At 48.5% G+C, this 18,945-nt stretch overlaps 2 protein-coding genes across 21 annotated transcripts in view; one reads left to right on the top strand and one right to left on the bottom strand.

Moving 5' to 3' along the window:
- The window catches only part of EPB41 (erythrocyte membrane protein band 4.1), a 210,157-nt gene extending 196,786 nt beyond the window's left edge, over positions 1–13,371 (top strand). For 17 of the 19 annotated variants that reach the window (XM_051988017.1, XM_051988006.1, XM_051988019.1 and 14 more), the window contains 4 exons: positions 734–835; positions 3,856–3,936; positions 8,722–8,825; positions 10,140–13,371. In XM_051988017.1, the coding sequence (XP_051843977.1) occupies positions 734–835; positions 3,856–3,936; positions 8,722–8,820 (282 nt within the window). In that variant the 3' untranslated portion in view covers positions 8,821–8,825; positions 10,140–13,371. The remainder of the gene's footprint in view (positions 1–733; positions 836–3,855; positions 3,937–8,721; positions 8,826–10,139) is intronic. The other 2 variants (XM_051988016.1, XM_051988024.1) reach the window with 1 other exon arrangement.
- A 772-nt stretch (positions 13,372–14,143) lies between these two features.
- On the bottom strand, positions 14,144–18,430 carry TMEM200B (transmembrane protein 200B). 2 transcript variants are annotated; one of them, XM_051988025.1, is made up of 2 exons: positions 18,201–18,430; positions 14,144–15,188 (listed from the first exon to the last, which is right to left on the bottom strand). In XM_051988025.1, exon 2 carries the CDS (start codon positions 15,166–15,168, stop codon positions 14,242–14,244), a length of 927 nt encoding a protein of 308 aa, XP_051843985.1. In that variant the 5' UTR covers positions 15,169–15,188; positions 18,201–18,430; the 3' UTR covers positions 14,144–14,241. The 2 variants fall into 2 exon arrangements, with proteins under 2 accessions (XP_051843985.1, XP_051843986.1); XM_051988026.1 differs by lacking the exon at positions 18,201–18,430 and adding an exon at positions 15,766–17,343.
- Positions 18,431–18,945: the final 515 nt, after the last annotated feature.

Raw genomic sequence — 18,945 nt, 5'->3', positions numbered from 1 at the left:
CATCTTCCCTTTCTTTCTTTGTTCCTCGCCTCATCTTCTGTAATCTATGAGTAATTCAGTTCATTTGAGAAATAAAGAAAAGGCGAAAATAGCCCCTCCCTTCAAGGAACTTATATTCTAATGAGGAAGATGACATGTACATGAAAGATCTCTCAGATGAAAGGATAGTTTCAGAGTTAACTTGCTTTCATCATCATAAAAAGGTTAATAAAAAAGATGGCTTCTCAGCTCTTATCCTTTAAGTGAATTGGTTGAATTTTTCCTTGTTTCATGGTTATAAATTTCGTTAATAAATGTAGAAACAATATAATGTGTAGAAATGTGTTCTAAGATGTGGGTCCTGTCTCCTGATCTTCCATCAGATGTCTTTCTCTATTTCCAGTTCACGTGAGATGTGGTTTTCTGCCGTTCTCAGGATAGTCCCATGCCCATGCAACGAGGCCATGGGTCTCCAGTAGTACTGGCCCTGCCATTAGCCAGGGTCACATTTCAGCCTACCGTTTAGAGGTCTGTGCCTTAGACTGCCACTGCCCCCTTAGCCACAGAGGGGACCAAACCTTTCCTTACTCGGGATGATTTTGTCAGAGGGACTGGTACTTCAAGATTCATTCTGTAGGACTTAGGTTATTATTTTAAAATGTGCAACTGAGCCAAGGAAGTGGCAGATTCTATATCCTTCTTAATCTGTCATTTTACCCAGTAAGATGCTTAATGGTGGTATATGACTTTGCAGACTGATGAAGGCAATGGTGACTTAGACCCTGGTGTCCTGCTGACGGCTCAGACCATTACATCAGAGACCACAAGTAGCACCACCACGACTCAGATTACTAAGGTAACATACTGTTGTAGAAAGGGAAGTTGGTAGGTGCTGGAGCGCTGAGCTGACTACTTTCTTCCCCAAAATACTTTGGCCCTGGCAAGGATGTAGAGCTCCACCTTGTCCCCAAGCAGAATTATTTTCAAATCTCTCGACTTCCTGCCTGGAAGTTGAATACTGATCTCCACAATAGCAAGCTGAGTGCCCTATGAAGAAAGGGAGGAGACACTGAAAGATCCCTTCCTAATTTAAGTCCTGAGGAGACAATGTGATAGATACAATGTTGTTTTAAGTGTTAGATATATTAAAAACAAACAAACATATGTTCAAGTCCCTTCTACAAAGTTTATTTTGAGAAAATAACATCTTCTCTTGGTCTGTTTTTTCAGCTGGGAAATGGGGTATTAATAATTTCATTACTTACCCTGGTCATTGGTTATGAGAAAAGTGCTTTATTAGCTAAAAAGAACTATCAATATCAAATATTTATCAATTGTTGCAGTGCCTGACACTAGGGATACAGGTTCATAGAATGAAACAGTCCCTACCCAAAATGAATGTATGTTTTAATAGAAAGGGACGTGTGTGTGTGTGTGTGTGTATGATACAAAGTCAAATATGTATCCACACACAAAGTAGTTAAATATAAGGTAGTTTAAGAAGAGGGAGGTTACTAGCAGTTGGTAGATCAGAAAAAGCTCCTAAGCTGGATATTAAATGAAGAGAAATCCCCAGTGCCATAAAGTTTAGTAGAAACTGCCCTCCAGGCATGAGGAATGACTGGGGAGTGTGGTGAGAGAGGAACCAAGGAAAGGCAGTTTGGCTGGATCTCAGAGGGAGGATTGGGGGGGGGGGGGGTAATGCCATGTGAAGCTCCAGAATGGGTGTGGGGCTTTGAAAATTAAACAGTAGCTATATTCTGTAGCCACTGGAGTAGGCTGAGAAGGGGAGTCACATAGCTAGGGCTTCACTGAAGAAAAATGACCTTGGCAGCAGGTTACAGAATAGAGTGGAATGGGAAAGCCACTTGAAGGCAGGAGGCAAGAGAATCTAAGTTCAAATGTTGGCTGTGTGAGCAGAGTGAAGGGTTGAAGTGAGAGATTTTGTCTAAGGTAGAAATGGCATTTTGGCAGAGGATGGAATGATCGAGAGACTGGGAGGGTGCAGAAGATGAAGAACCCGAAACTGGAAGAATAGTGGAGCCTGTCAGAAATTGGAAGGTCAGGAAGAGGGAGTTCTTAACATTCTTTGTCCATTTTAAAGTTACTGATTTGTTGAATTCCCGATGGGTTCTTTGTGGACTAGCTGGCAAAAGCAGTGTCTGAGGCCTCTTAGTGTAAAGAAAGGAATACTGAAAGAAGGGAGCTGGAAGCCACAGGTCTTTGTCCTAGTAGTGTGACTGTGATCTTAATCAGTTTGCTACCCTGGAGACCCCAGTTTTCTCAGTGTAATATATTCAGAGGAATTAGACAGATAATGGTGAGTTGGAAGGAACCATTCACATCACTGAGTTAATAACAGTGGCAATGTGAAGTAGAGATTTCATTACTAGGACCTTTTAAAGATGGAGGTGGGAATTCTGTGGAAAATTCAAAGTCATAAGGCCATTTTAAAGATATTTCCCTGACTAGGACCACTAATTGTACCTATATTCTACAAGTGGCAAAGAAAATGGGGTAGAGATACCTTCTGTGATCTCTATCCCAGGCGAGGCAGTCTTGGCACTCCCCTCCCACAGCCACCAGCTGAGCTTAGGCTCTCCTCCCGTTTTGCCTGGATTCTTCCCACAGTCTTCTAAGTGGTCTTCCTGTTTTAAGTTTCTTCCCCATTCTAGTCTATTCTACCACATGCTGCCAAGAGTGGGAGTCTATTTTGGCAAGCCAGGCTTCCAGAAACATGTTTATTGAGGTAGGAATGCCTCGCCCTATGAGGCAAGATAATGCAAGGAAAAGGCTGCACAGTTGTATTGTGTTCACTCTCAGCTGGGGGGTAGGTGCCTGAGAAGGGCATCACTTCCCCTCAGGGTGACTCCTCAGAGGGCCTCCACTGTGTTCTGTGGAACTGTGTTCCCCCCAAGTTAAGAAGATCCTTGCTTCTATTTGTACCTCTCTGTTCCAATAGGATTTGGCCCTGGGCTTAATGAATGCTTTTCATTAATGCATTTCCCCAGTGTTCAGCTCTCTGGCATTGCACTTGGTTGAGAGGCTGGACTCTATCACTTACCCAGGTTGGGCTTTAGTTGTTTAAGGACTTTGAGCTTCAGTTTTGTCATCTGTGAACTGGAAATGATCATACTTGTCTACAGTATTATTGCAAAACAGTCTTGCGCTGCCTGCCTCACAAGATTGATACAAATATGAACCATCAATTTCTTTTCCTGCCCCTCTAAACTCAGACCAAAGTGTGTAGAAAGAGCAAAGAATTGGATCTAAATTCAAAAAGGGGACCTGAGTTCAAATCCTGCTTCAGATATTTACTAGATTTATGACCCTGAGCAAATCACATCACCACCATCTCCCTCACTTTTCCTCATCTGTAAAATGAAGATAATGAAAATTCTTGCCTTTGAGGGTTGGCAAAACCAGATAATAGATGTAAAGCAGTTTTTAAAGCCTTAAAGCACTATAGATCATCCTGATTCTCAGGCCAGCTCTCCATCTGCCGTGATATGTTGCCTCTCCAGGGAAGACAGCTGAGCCCCAGAGAGGAAAGTGATTGAGGTTCTGACTCCAAGGCCAGTGCTCTTTCCCCTCTTTTTCTTGCCCCTTCTATGGTAGCTTTCCTTAATCAGTGAAATGGGAAAAAGAATAGGAATAAAGAAAGGAAAAGGATGTTTGTATTGTAGACTTCAGGTATCCAAGGAGCTTTAGTTCCAATCATTGTAACAGATCCAAACGAGATCTTGGAGAAAAGGATGAAAATAGAGATCCGATTGTTAAGCAGCAGCTGATTCAAAGTTTCTCTCTCTCTCTCTCTCTCTCTCTCTCTCTCTCTTGCTTTGAAAGTCCCTAATAACCATATCCCTTTAATTGTAGACCGTAAAAGGTGGGATCTCAGAGACCCGGATTGAAAAAAGAATTGTGATCACAGGAGATGCCGACATTGATCATGATCAGGTAGGAAAGGTAACGGATTAGTGAAGCCCCAGTTAGGGATCAGTCAGTAAACATATATTGAAGCACATGTACTATGTTCGGGCCACTGTGCTAAACTCTACAAAAAGAAAGAAAAAGAGACAAAGACCGTCCCTCCCTGTGGAGAGTTCACAATCTGATAGACATCTTTATTGAGTGTCTGCTTTGTACTCAGCTACAGCTCTGGGTATTGAAGGATGCAAGAGTAGAAGATCTAGGCCCTCTTCTAAAGGACTCATGGAACTGAACATCTTCCCCTACCCTAACTTCTGTCACTAATTAATTGATGAAAGGACATTAGGCAGAACAAGCTAGAGAAAGAAGATTTAGCTCCATACTACTTGTGCACACTTAGGAGGGTGGAAAGTCAGCACTCAGGAAATTAGCCCTGCTGCTGTTTGGTAAGGCAATATCATGGGAAGTGGCTTGTGTTTATTGTACATTTGGGCACATGAGGCATAATAAGCATGGTGTGGTGGGGAAAGCACTGGGAGGCCTGGGAAGGATTCTGGGTTTGCCTTAACTCACTGTGTCTTTGGGGTCCCTTCCAGCTCTGACATGTGATTTGCTTGCTTTGGTCAATCAGAGATTAAAAAGTCAGACTTACTATTCCTGATTATTCACTAGCTGCGAAGCTTAAAGAGAACAAGGGTGGAAAAGCTGCATGTTTGTGCCTCTGGTGTCATCGACAACATTGCAAAATCTAATTAGACCTCTTTCTTTTCTTAAGGATACAGATAATTTTTCAACTAAAAAGCAGAAACAAATCAACCAAAAAACCCCCGACCCTGCACTGCTGGGCTAGGGTCAGGTTTGAAATATAAAGGACACATAATAAAAAGGGCCCAGAAACTAGGATAGCAGAGAAAGGGAGAGGACATAAGTCTAGTCCCGAAGGAATCTTTAACTATCCCACTATTCTTCCTCTTTTAATCAATGGGAAGCAGCAGTCCTGCCGGGGAAGCTGGGACTGGTCAGACCACTCGTCCTCTAGACCTCTGATTGTTAGGAAGAGTTTTATATGGAACCAAAATTGACTTCCCCATAACTGCTGCCCACCAGCCCTGGGCTCAGCCAAATAAAGATAGCACTAAGTTTTGTGAAGATAGCAGCCTTTTCCCAGACCCCACCACATTTCTGCACCACATTGAACTGCTTCATTTGTCCCAGTTAGTCTTCATGGAATATGATTTTAAGAACTTTGAGCATCCTGATGATCCTCTTCCTAATACCTTCCAGTTTTTTGGTCTATTTCCTCAAATCTGATGCCTAGAACTGGACATTGTGTCCTGCTATACTTCTCTTTGTCAAATCCTGTGCTTGTACTAATGCCACAGAAGATCAATAAGCAATTTCTGATTCCTCTTCATATTGGTTCCTTCCCTCTGTTGATTATTTTCCATTTATCGTGTGTGTGTGTGTGTGTGTGTGTGTGTGTGTGTGTGTGTGTATGTGTATGTGTACGTGTTATGGGTATATAGTTGTTTGTAGTTGTCTCCTCCTTAAGGACAGGGACTGTGTTTTACCTTTTTTGTATCTCCTCCTCCTTCCCCTCACTCCCCAATCGCTTAGCACTCAGTAGGTGCTTGATAAATGTTTACTGATTGACTGACAAAAAGCAGAAGATATGATCTTTGACTCTCAAATTGCTAAGTTTAGTCAGGAAAACATCTATTTGTAGATGATTCCCAATGTATGTTTCCAGACTAAAACTCTTTTCACAGCACTAGTTCCCCACATTGCAAAATTTCGCCTGCATGTTTGCCTTGATCAGCATCTTAAATTCAGCATAAACAAAATGGAACTTGCATTTTCCTCCATATTGTTGTTTCTCCAAATCTATCTTGTTTCTGTTGAGATCACTCCCATTCTCCTCAAAGTCACTGGTTTGCTGTTGCTTATAGATTAAACATCATCTCCCCAGCCCAGCACTTAAAGCTGCCTTCCACAGATCCCACAGTCCAACTACGTAGGCCGTCTTGACATTTCCTCCACATAGCATTTTGTGCCTTTAAGTGGATTGTCCTCCATGTCTACAACTTTAGCTTCCCACCACCACTTCTTAGTCTCTTTGATTTCCTTCAAGGCACTGCACATTCCCAATTGATAATGGGTCAAAGGATATGAACAGGCAGTTTTTTGATGAAGAATTCAAAACTATATACAATCAAATGAAAAATGCTCTAAATCATTATTTGTTTGACAAATACAAAATAAAACTTTTTTGAACTACTATCTCACAATTATTAGATTGTGAAAGAGAAATGAAAAAAAAAATGGGAAACTAATATATTGTTGGTGAAACTTCAAACAGATTCATCCATTTTGTAGAGCAATCTGAAATTATGTCCAGAGTTGTAAAACTGTATGTAATACCACTATTAGGTCTCCTCCCCAAAGTAATTGGGGAGAAAAGAACCTATATATTCTAAAATATTTAGAGCAGCTCTTTTTATGGTGATAAAGAATTGGAAATTAAGTGGATGCCCATCAATTGGAGAAGGCTAAACACATTGTGGCATATGGTTGTGTATATTTATATGTATAGTATATATGTGGTATATGGTTTTGAATAAAATACTGCTCTGCTGTAAGAAATGATAAACTGGTAGATTTTAGAAAAACATGGAAAAACTTTCATGAAATAATGAAGAGTGAAAGAGCAGAACCAAAAGAATGTTGTGTACAGTAACACCAATAACATTCAAAGGGTTACTGTGAGTGACTAAGCTAACCACTCAGGTTAGATGAACATTTGAATTACCTACAAAAAATTTATACGGGAAGATGCTATCTTCCTCCAGAAAAAGAATTGACATATGGAATTATGTACTATATGGTTCCACATAAAGATCTATATGAAATGGTAGCCATCTCTAATGTGGAATTGGGGTGAAAGGAAGCAGACAATTTGGAACTCAAAAAGTCACCCCAAAAAAGTAAAAAAAAATTAGAGGAAAAAGACTCGTTTCAAGTTTCTTCTTCCACAGGAGGCCCATCTTGGTCTTCCATGGCTGCTTGCTCGGTAGGGCCTTTTCGTCTAAGATTACCTTCCACTTCCCTTTTCTCTATTTTGTCTGTACCTAGTAAATTGATGTTGTCTTCCTCATTAGATCATTTTTTTAATTTTCTGCTTTTTATCTTTCCATACTTAGTCCAGTGCTGGTCATAGAGTAAACCCTTAAATGCTTATTGGCTTACAGTCCATAAGCTATTCCAGGCTTCAGTTTTATGCATTTGTACCCACTCTTCATTTCTGTGTCTTAGAATCCTTATTATTCCTTCATGGGACAGCTCATAAGGCACAAAGTCAGTCTTTCTGTTCCTCTTGTGAATGTTCTCTGCTTCCACCAGATCACCTCGTTGTATGCCCTAGTAAAATGTAAACTCCTTGGGGGCTAATGAAATTGTTTCTTCTACTTGTATTCTTGCTACTGGAACTTGCTCCCTTAAATTAACCCCTCTCTGTTCTCTCTTCCTTAACCTCTCTTTACCTGCTCCCCAGGTGTATGCTTGTGTCTGACTTCACTACAGCTCCCTGAGCTGAGTCCTCATAACTTCGAACCCAAATGTAATAATGGCATCCAAAGTAATTTTCCTACTTCCAGTCCATCTGTCTTTCTGTTTGTCCCTTCCTCACTTATTGTTTCCGTCTCCCTCCCTAAGCCTTCTTTCATATAGCTACTAAAATAATCTCACTAAAGTACAAGTTTGACCATGTTACTTCCTTCCATAAAAATCTTCAGGGGCTCCTTGTTGCCTCAAGGATAAAACACAAGCTTCTTATTCTGGCCCCTATAATTTGCTTCCAAACTACCTTTCTAACCTTACATGTTACCACTACTTGTACTCCATGTTTTTTGCCCAAATGAACAATGGAGTGTTCTCTTTCTTTATTCCATCTCCCACCTCCATTCCTTTGTGTAGACTGATCCCATGTCTGGAATACTTTTAAAACCCCTAGCTGTTTCCAAGGCTTAACTTAGGTGTTGCCCCTATAGAAAATCTCTGTTCCTCTTATTCCACCCTTTTTTTAGTTTTCTCTCCTTTCTCACATTATCTTTTATTTGCTTCTCTGTGTTTGCTTCTCTAGTTTCTGCTAGCTTCTCTGATCTACTCTTACCTCTTCTTCATATGGCCAGGCTCTTTCCCTTAGATTTCTTTCTTCCTATGTTTCCCTTCCCAGCTGCTTAACTTGATTCCATCAAGCTACTTCTACCCTACAATTTCTTCCATTCTGTTGCTTCACATGTCTGAGGGGGAAAATTATTGTACAGGTCATCTTATTCCAGTACATATCTGAGGAGGAATCACCTGTGCAGTGTTTCTAACATGTTATTGCCAGTCTTGTCATAAAAGCTCTTTAGGGATAGAGAGCTAACCTGCTCCTTGCTCCAGCCTCTTCCACTTTTGAGCTGTTAGTGCAGGCTTCTTTTCTTCACTTTCTGTAATCCTTTCAGAAGCATCTGGTGAGCTCTTCCTCCCCCTCCCCCCTTTCCCCCAAAGCAACCAGATCTTGCCACTTGTTACTGCCATCTAGCCAGGAGCTGGACTTTATCTCCTCTGACCTAATCAGGTTAGATTAGCATCCGTGCTGCCCTAGACTTGTTAGGGCCTCAGGGTAGAAGAAAAGCTGCCATGTTGTAGTGCAGGCTCAGTGAGCATAAAGTTCATGAAAATCTCCAGATGCTCTTTTAAATCCATGTTCTTTCCTTGTAAATGGACTCAGATAGACTTTTTAAAAATTACTTCAACTCTCTTTCATAGGTCCTTGTTCAGGCTATCAAAGAAGCCAAGGAGCAGCATCCCGACATGTCAGTGACCAAGGTTGTTGTCCACCAGGAGACCGAGATTGCTGAGGAGTAACTCAGGTAAGAAGGTGTTCCTAAGGGTCCCCACGATATCACTTAGGAAGACTGACCTGTGCCTCAGAGTGTGTATCACCACTGTTCAGCAAGGATGAGCCAGCTGGGATCTGGGGAGGTGAAGACTAAGATGAGTATGGATAAATGAAGTGAGGAATGGATAGAGTAGGAAGCCATTGTATTTTAAGTGCAACTTGACAGAATCTCCTCTGCCCTCCTCTTCTAGAATAGGCCAAATGACACTTGTCTCAGGAGACTAGGTTCCAACCCTATTTGTAAAATGTGTTTGCTGTGTGACGAGCTTCAGGTTAGCATCTATAAGTGTGATACTAGACATAAAGCCCTTTGCTAATCTTAAAATGCTAGGGGAATTTGAACTGTTAGCATTATTCTCTGTAAAGTAGAGATAGTATTCAGCTGATTTTATTGGAGGATTCTCGAAAGAACTATAGAAATTCAAGTTGAGGACTTTACAGATAAGATGAATACTGCCCTTTTACATCTCTTTTAAGATTTGGAGATTTTCATGAACTTTATGCTCACTGAGTCTGCACTACAACATGGCAGCCAAAGATAATCGTGGGCCTCATGATGAGGAACATGGTACCCAGAGCAAGGAAGGTGACCAGATTGCCCTGGTCATAGCACACCTGGGGACCCCTGTTTAATTCTGAGTCCCACATTGTAGTAAGAACATGAACAGTTTGGAGAGTATCCAGGAGAGGGTAATCATAAGATCAGTTGAAGTAACTGGGGTCTGTTCAGGAATTGCAAGGGCTGTCACATGGAAGAGGAGGGGGGGCAAGATTTGGTCTGTTGGCCCTGAGAGCAGAGCCACATTGTTGCTGTAGAAAAGTAGATTTAGGGAAGCTGTCTGAAAGAAGAATGGACTGCTCCAATAGGCAGTAAGCTGACCTTCACTAAAGAGCTTACAAAGAAAACTGGAGACTACTTGTTGGGTATGTTGTTCAGGGGTTTTTAGTCTTTTCTCTGTCACCATCCCCTTTGGCAGTCAGTGAAATCTATGAACACCCTCTTCTCAGAATGTCTTTAAATAATTGAAGGAAATTCTAAATTTTAGTTGCAGGTTAGTAAAAATAAAGATACTTTTCCTACCCAAGTTCACAGACCCCTTTGGGGACCATGGACTCCAGATTAAGAACCATTAGACTAGATGACTTCTGAGTTCTGAGATTCTATGATTTTTAGCCCCAAAATTTGCCACTTGTAATCTCATGTGCCTGTAAGTCAAAGCACAATAAGCTGATTTGACTTTCTCTCTATTCTCTCTCAGATCTGCCTTTCTTTTTTTTCCTCCAGGAATCTCACCCCACTCCTTTTTCAGTCTTGGAGAAAACGTAACAGGACAATAAGGAAATTTCCTTCAGCGTTCAGGCTTTGAACTTTCAAGATTTTTCTAAAATCACTGAAAATTCATCTTCTTTTGCATTTGGAGTTAATGACGTGGGATTCTTCTAGATGCCACTGAGCCTTTGCCATAGCTTTTTCTAGATTGTGATGTCAGAAACTGCCCAGCTTTTTACTCTCTGGACTGTTTTTTAGCTAATCGGTGGTGATTTTTTTCAGGGTGGCTTGCACTCCTCACTTTTTCATACCTGTTTCAGACCTAGGCATTGACCATTCCATGGACTTTGCTGCCTCACAAGAACCTCATCCACTGTGCTGGAGGAGAAAAGCAGGTTATCGGTCTCTGTTCTTTATTGTACCATCTTCGTGACAGACGTGGCTACAAAAACCAACTCTTCTCTCTGGAGCCAATGAGTTCACTTCATCCGCATGATTGAAGCCCAGAGTAGTGGAGGCATCTCCCCAGTGCCTGATTAGAAGGGTGTTCCTCTGTGAATCATGGGCAGGGAGCCAAATGCACACCATAATGGGCAGAGACCTCGGCTGCGAATGTAGTGTTTTTCTTTCTAACACTTTTTTTTTTTCCCCAAAAAGCGATTTCAGTAGCTATTTAGAGCAAAGAAACTGGAACTTCAAATATATGATACTGTGAATTCTCAAGCACATTCATGGAACTGTCACCCACCTCCTTAACCTTTTGGCCCCTTCAGAAACAGCTTCCCCCCTCCCAACACAGTAGATCAAACTCCCTGAACAGTAGTCTCAAAACAACAGCTGCTGACCACCCAAGTGGACTGCGCAGCATTCACCCAGCAACACGATCAGCGAATGCATCAGAAAATCTGTCTTACCCAATGGCTTCAGGAGGGATTATGGGGAGGCTTAATGAGGTGTGAGAGGCAGTCTGTTTCTGACCACGCGCTGCTCATGTGTTGGACAGTGTTGGGATTGGCCTTGAACCGTCAGATTCTGCCAAGAAGCCTGAGACAGCTTCACTGATCTGGAAGTGTCAGAGCACCCGGACCTGGCCGCTTCTCCTCTCCTCATGAGGGCCTGCCAAAAGGGGTCGCTCTCTAAACCAAGGCCCTCTCGGGCCTGGGACCTTTGTCTCCTTCCCCAGGGTTGTAGCATGACCTGGGCATCTGAGCATGTCTTCCTTCATAAGGCTTGACTTTTCTTCTTGTTTGAGGCTTGCTGGATTTGGTTTTGAAGTGTGAGAACTAATGACCTCAGGATTCATGATTGCAGTGTTCCCCTGTGCCTGCCTCTGAGGCACCTGCCTAACCTATCCCAGGGCTGGGGCCTAGACTTGAGGATTTTCTCTCATGGTGACTGGTCCCCCCATTGGCCTGCTTCTTTAGCCCAAAACATCCCACAGAGCCCTAATCTGAACTGGAAAGGAGCAGGGGCTTCCTAGGAGGAAGCCAAGGTGAGCTACGGGGGGGAGGCGAGAAAGGCAGATAACAGCTTGTCCAAGGCAGCTCGCTCAGGCCAGCCGCCTCCCTCAGACTGCCATTCCGTGGCCTCCCTGCCCTAGAACTTATAGACCAGGAGGGATGCCAGTGCAGGCCATCAGCACCCACTTACTTTGGAGTTGATCTCAGCAAGGGAAAAAAGTGAGCCTCAGTGAGCTAGGGAGAAGGCAGACCCCCACATGGTGCTTTAGTCACAAAGGCCAATCCAGGATGGAGCCAATGAAGACACAGCCCCCAGTCAAGAGAGTGATGGGAGCAAGGTATAGAATATAGCAAAGCCCACAGTCCCCAAGAGGAAGCTGCTCACTCACTCCCAGGAAGGGTGGGGGAAGGCTCGGCCAAGCAAGCACATTCCTTTGTCACCTAGGGAATCGGGCCCGAGCGAGTGGAAGGCTCCCTGTGAGCCCATCACCATTCGTAGGGAAAATGTCCCTGAGCTTCTCTTTCTGTGGAGGTCAGGCCCACAGTATCATCTTCCCACAGACAGGATAGGAGCCAAGAGCTGAGAACATGAGCAAATATCCCATGGGGCCCACGAAGTTTGGCGTGAGGCTACTCTTTGGGGCAAGGAGGAGGACTGAGGTTCCCTGGCAAGTTGTGGTGTGACTTTTGGAACATGAGTGATAATGACTTTTAAAGCACCAACATGAGCTGGGCCTCATCCTAACTTCATACATCCTTAAAGCAGGGTCCTCTCAATGACTGAAGCAAACTAATCACCAGAGAAATTAAAGAGCTCGGCCCTTGTCATCCAGCTAGTTAGTACCAGACCCGTGGCTCACTAGGGGTTCACTCAATAGCTGTGCAGCCTTAGTCAAACATTTGTCTCCCCCGTGGGTCTCTTTGCTTCTTCAAGCATACTGGGGATCTTTGGCCTGCCTTGTTCCCTGTCCTATAGTTCCTCTCTTTTCTCCTCCCCTTGACTGGAACTCGGTATTAAATGCTGAGACTATTTGGATTTTTCTCTGCCTGTTATATTTTAAATCTGAAAAGAACCAGAGGCAAAGGAGATGGTCTCTTTTCCCTCCCCTCTTCTTTGTGTCCCCCACCCCCAGGGAAAATATGGAAAAAGATGGCAGCCCTCCCAAATTTGGGAATTTAGCAGGAAGTTGACCAAAGCAACTCAAGACACACGTAGACAACTTTCTCTACAGTTTTATTCTCTTCCACCCCAAGATGAGACTGCAGGGATGGCTCTTTCACAGCTCCAGCTATCATCCCTAGCTGCAGGCTATCCAGAGCTTCTGTTTACAGCATATCAGGCCCACTCAGTATCCAGTTGGGAGAGCAGGAAAGGAGAGACTTGGGGAATCCAAGCCCCCATTCCAGCACTAACTGGTTTCCTCTGTCCAGATCCTGTTCCACCCATTTGGTCCCCAGTCTAGGTTTCCTTTCTACAAATCCGTTTCAAATGTATTATTTTAGTTGCAAAGAAAAAAAAAATGAAGGTTTGTAAATTAAAAAACAAAAACAAAAAAAACCTCACAATTATGTATTGTATTGAATAGCTGTTTCCATTTCTTGATGAACTAGGAACTATGGCAGCAGAATCAAACTGGAAAAATCCTTAGATTAAATTAGATGATGATCAGATCTGCTATTTGGGACTTTGGTAGTGAGAGGAAGGATAGATTGTGATAGTGTTTAGATATACTGGGTCGGTCTTGCTGCTTGTATGACTTTTTCAATAAATTTCAAACAAAGACTTATTCTGCTTATTTCCTATAACTTGGTCTTCTTATGTCCTTAGCAAAAATGAATCATGGGAAGGGAACCCAAATCGGGCCTTTGTTCTGGGTCCTGGCGCCTACCTTGCCAAAAAGGCAGCTTCCAAGTTAGTCGTAAAAGATTTCTGGGAAGCAGCCACTCTCCCAGGCCAACTGGAACTAGGCCCCTGTGGAACCGGGAGGTGCTTGGGGGGGGGGGGGTGGAGCTCCGACTAGGACTGAGACCCCGAGGCGCTACTGTAGTTCTGGAACTAAGGAATAAACTGGGAATGGGGTGGGCTGGGTAACTGAGGAAGAGACTTGAGGTCTGCACCCTGGGCCTGTTTCCCCAAAGCACATCAGCACTCTGCAATGACAGAGTTGGGGGTGCCTCCCCCAGCGACTCGTGGACTTCTAGGTGCCAGCAATAACTACTGAACTGCAGTGTGTCATCCATTCTCTCCATCCCATCCCCTTCCCCCCCCCCCCACCTTCGTTAAAATGTCACCATGCCCACCAGCACCAAGCTCTGGCTTAACTTGGGGAGGCAGCTTAGCAGATCAAAGATCAGTGGATGACCCGGGCCAAGAGGAAGAACTTGTCAGAACCCGAAATAAGTACTCCAGGTATTGCTACAGGCCTGGAGCAGGAACAGCTGGTCTGGCTTCCGGCTCTCCTCTCCCACTAGTCAGACCCGGGAGAGACGGGACCGGGGAGAACAATGATCGATGGAAGCCCCGGTACGAGCTCAAGGTCTACATGCCGACTTGTGTGTCTGGAAGATGCTCTGCGATGGCGTGCGGACACCTCGGTCCTGCTCCCACCGCGCCGGGCACACACCGCAGTCTTGTAGAAGTATGCGCTTGGAGCTCCTCAGACCCGGGCCCCCAAGTCCCCGCCGCCGTCCAATTTGGTATAACCTCCCAGGCTGAGCAAGTCCAGGCGGGGCCAGCTGCGATGGGCGTGATCGCGGCCGGGCGGGGTTCCCAGGAGCACCCCTCCTCGGCCCAAGTCCAGAGATTTGGAGTGTGCAGCGAGAACCTGCGGCTGCACGGCGATGACTACGTGTCCCAGCCTGCCCCGGGGGCTCCAGGGTGGGGAGGGCTCCCCCCGAGGCCCCGGGGCCCTCAGCGACCACCTGGTGAGCGGCGGCGCTGGCAGGGCTGGGCGGAGGCTCGGGGGCTCCGAACGCAAGCTCCGCACTGACGGGACGGGGGACGCGCCCCGAAGGGGCGAGAAGTCTCTTCTCTCGGGCTGCCAGACTCCCCCCGGCGGTAAGGCAGTCCTGGAGCCGCTGTCCCAGGCAGGACTGTCGGGGGGTCGCAGTGCCTGCGCCCGCAGTGCTCCTTGGCGGAGCCGTCGGGTCTCCAAGTCTCGATTTTCGTAGAGTAGCGTGTTGGCGCAGATGAAGATGAAAAGGCCTACGCCCATGACCACGGGTCCCAGGAGCCTCAGCTTCTCGGAGGGGCCCGAAAGACGGCCCGACCGTCGTATCTCTGCAGGCGCCGTGGTGTTGGCCGCCCGGGCCCCCGGCGTCCCCGCACGGTGGGGCCAGTAACCCGCCACGGCCACAGCCATGCCCACCAGCACCACGAGCGCCCCTAGCGCCGCGAAGGCCCCCGACGGCGAGCGCAGCCGCAGCCGAGCCCGGAGCCCCAGCAGCTCTGGCTGGGAGCAGCGGCGGCGGCCCAGGCGCCGCCGGCGGCCCAGGCGGCGGAAAGCTCGGGCTGGGGCCGAGGGCAGACCGGGGGACTCTGGGGTCTGTGCCTCCCCGCGCACTCCGGGGCTCCCTGCAGTCATCGTCCCGTCGTCAGGGCTCTCTGCGGAGGGAAAAGGAGTGTCAGCCGACGGGGCCCGGAGCCCGGACGCCCGGGTTCGGCGCCCTGGCCCCGGAGCCTCGGTCTGTCTGGGGATGTGCCTCGGTAGGATGGGGTGCTGCTCTCAGGGCCCGCTTGGAGATCCCTTCCCGGCGCCCCCGGATTCTCCGGGGCCGCAGGCGGGGAGCCGCCCCCGCTCGGGTTTTCCGCAGCGAAGCTCCGAGCCAGGGAGACGCGGCGGGAGCCAGAGTTGGCCGGGCCGGCGGCGGAGAGGCTGAGGGCAGTGGGGCCGCAACGCGCTCTCCGCCCCATCCGGAGGCTCCTCGGGGCCGGGGCCAGCTTGGGCTGACTCCGGCCGCCCCCTACGCACCCCCAACCCCCGATTCTTTGCAGGACTGCGCGGGGGGCAAGGGCCCGAGGTGTCCGCAGCGGCAGATTCTCTACGGGTGAGTACGGCCCCGCCTCCCCTACCCCCTCCACCCCCCACCTCCAGCGCACGTGGCTCCCGGGACCCACGGGAGGGAGAACTTTGGGGGCTCTCCCCCTACCTCCCGCCCACCCTTAACCTAGCCCGGCAAACCTTGTTAGCCCGGGCGAGGGCCCGCATGTCTCCGTTCCGGGAGGAGGGGGGTGAAGGGGGGGCGTTGTGTATTTGGGAGGACCAGTCACTATGATCTCCCCCACCCCCAGCTTCCTTCCAAACCAATCCTCAGCCAGAACTAAAGCTGATAGAGTAGGAGAGATCCAGGTTAGAGCTTTTCACAGCTCTAACCCAGGTACTTAGAGGGAGAAGCTGAAGACTTGAGAATCTCTACAAATTCAGGGATCTGTAAGGTAGGATACCCTCATCCCCTTTTCCCCCTCCCCCCCACACACATCAAGGAGGCAGTGAGATAGTTAAGATGAGAAGAGGAAGCCCTGCTTGCCCCCGGGCTGGAGCTTGGCTTGGAAAACAACCATCTCTGTGTGTGAGTGAGTATGAGTACTATGGAGAGACTGCAGGGGAAGGGAGGAAGGGGAAAGGAACGAGAACTGGGATTGAGCGCTGTAGCCTGGGAGGGGGGAGGAACGGCCGAGGGGACCTCAGTGCCAGCCAGCCTAGCTCCTCCCTGGGATGCCTCTTCATCCCGTCCTCCTCCTCCTCCCCCTCCTCCCCTCCCCGGCCTCTCCGGGACACTTCCCCACATTGCAGTGTTTCCAATTCAGGCTCCTTCTCGATGAATCATCCCCCCTCTTCCTGCCTCCCTGGCCTCCTTTCCTCCACTCCTCATCACCACTCTCCCCCCCCCCCCACTCCAGCCCTCAGGCGTCACGTTTGTCCCTATCCCTCTCCCCATCATTCCCCTATCATGGACTACCCCATCCTGCCACTGACAGCTGTCATCTCTGGTAGTCATCGCTGCTTTGCAGAGTCCATCTCAAGCTAGGGAGAAATCACCTCAGGGTGGAAGTAGGAGTAGGGGTAAGGAATAACCCCATTCCTGTCCTCTGGGGTCTGCTGCTTTGGAGGGCAGGAAGGAGTGTGAGGAAGGATCAGGAAGCGGGGTGTCTATAGGAGAACTAAGGGGCCTCTTGCTCCCCTCCACCACCATTTAAGAGCTGACATCTTTCTGGGCTGCAGGGGCTAATTAATGTCTCTTCCAGGGTGCCACGGGCTGGGTGTCCAATAGGAACTCTTATTTACTCAAACCTCTCTTCTTACCACCCCAGGGTGTTAGTGCTTCTTGCAGATCAGCGCCTAACTTGGGGTTGAAAGCAGTCGTTTCTTTTCACACTCACACACAGCTAGAGCGATAGATGCCCATGAACACCCTCCCCACCCACCCGCAGTCCATTTAAGGTGAAAAAAGCTAACATAAACCATTATCTGTAATGAGCCTTGGTTCCTGCAGCCCGATTTGTAGTAGAGGAGAAACTGAGGCCCGAGGCCTGGAAAGTGATGGCTGATTCCTAAACTGCTTTATCCAGGGCTTTCTCCACTAAACTATCTTACTGATGAGTTTCATTAAGATTGTTATCTGCCTTCGGGTAGACAAACACCTGGCTCTAGACATCTAATGATAACTACGGGCCTCCTCCCTAATAGGTGTCCTCCTTGTAATATGGAAAGAACCTTCCTCCCTATACAAACACACACACGCGCACACACACACACACACACACACACACACACACACACACACACACACACACACACACACGCTCATACGCACGCACATTTTTTACTCCCTAGCTCCAGGAACAGGAGTTCTTAGGAGTCTCACGACTTCCTTAGGGCCCCCCAGCCCAGTGGCTCGGACAGGGAGAGACCAGCGCCTACTCCCCCCCACCCCCCATCCCGTCCAGACCCCGGGCTCCAGCAAAGTCAAGGTAAGACAGTGATAAACGCAGAGATGAGAGTGAGAGACAGAATAAGAGATAAGACAACAGGGTCCTCCCCTTTTGCCTCCAAGCTTGGAGAGTGGGGGCGGGTGCAGAGGCCGTAGGCTTGGCTAGGTGTCCTCCTCCGCCCACAGGCCGGGCCCTCCCTCTAGCTCGGCCGACGGGGGCGGGACCCGAGTTTGCCCCAAATCAGCCCGAGATAATAGCATGTGGGTCCAAGTGTCCGAGACACTCGCAAAAGTTGGCAGGGAGATCCCGGGCCGAATCCGGCTGGGCCCAGACAGGCAGAGCTCAGAGCGAGGGGCGCTGGAACCCAAGCGGCGGCGGGGGCTTCTCTAGGCGGGGAGGTGGGGGAGAGGAGAGGCGACGGTCAGAGCCAGGTTGAGATGGGCCGGATTGGAGGGAAAGGGGCAAAGTTTGAGAAAGTTTGGGAAGTCCGGAGGCTGAGGGGCTGGCGGCCGCTCCCTGGGCCTCGGCTCCTGAATGGTTTCCGGACCCGGTTCCCCTCCGTGCGAGGGACGCTGCCATATGAAGATGGGATGGGGGAGACGTAAGCGGGGCCTTTGCTAGCCCTCCCCGGCCCACTGCCGCACTGAGGCTCCCGCCGGCCGCCCCCGCCCCCTCCCGACTCACCTGGTCAGGCGGGCTCCTCCCGCTTGGGCCCAGTTGCCCCGCTCCCCTCCCGCCGCCTCCTCTCCATCGCTGACTCTAGGGCCTCTCCGAAGCGCTCCCCCGCTACCCCCTGCAGTCCGAGGGCTCCGCCTCCCGTCTGCCCCGTCCCCCAGCTCCGCCTCTGCCTCCCTATCCCCACCCCCTGTCCAGGCAAACGCCGGGGCCGCCGCGGCCTCGCCCCTCCTCCCCCCGCCCCCAACCTCTCAAGCTGGCTGTGAGATGGTCCTAGGAATCTCAGTTCTTCCCCGCTTCCCCCAGCCCCCCCAGTGGGGGACCACCAAACCTCAGGACACCTCAGCCTAGTCCTGAGGCTGCCGGGATGGGAGACGCCGGCCCGGCCGAAGGTCCCCTCATTAGAAAGATGGGAGCTGCATTCAGTATTCCCTGTCACCCACCTTCGGACCTGGGAAGGGGTTGGAGTAAGGGGAGGGGGCGAGAAGTCATGGATGTGATAGGAGGGCGACCCACTCCCTTGACCAGGACAAGCCCTAGAATCAGATTGGGGGAAGGATGTTGTGAAAGCAAGAGTGGGGATTTCCTTGTGAACCCCCATGTCGGACCTCCTTATATGTATACATATATAGCCCCTCACTCCTGGCTCCCCAGATCCTCACCTGCCAATCCCAACACACAGGACTAAAGGCCTGGGTCTTAGGGGGGCAAAGGATTCCTCTGGGGAACACTTTCTCCCTCCCCCAGGCCCTCA

The sequence above is a fragment of the Antechinus flavipes genome, chromosome 3, assembly GCF_016432865.1.
Source record: "Antechinus flavipes isolate AdamAnt ecotype Samford, QLD, Australia chromosome 3, AdamAnt_v2, whole genome shotgun sequence".
NCBI classification, from domain to species: domain Eukaryota; kingdom Metazoa; phylum Chordata; class Mammalia; order Dasyuromorphia; family Dasyuridae; genus Antechinus; species Antechinus flavipes.
This window is presented reverse-complemented; position numbering and strand designations above follow the sequence as displayed.

Excerpts from the sequence above, each read along its gene's own strand:
- TMEM200B (XM_051988025.1), bottom strand. The coding sequence starts at position 15,168 with ATGACTGCAGGGAGCCCCGGAGTGCGCGGGGAGGCACAGACCCCAGAG.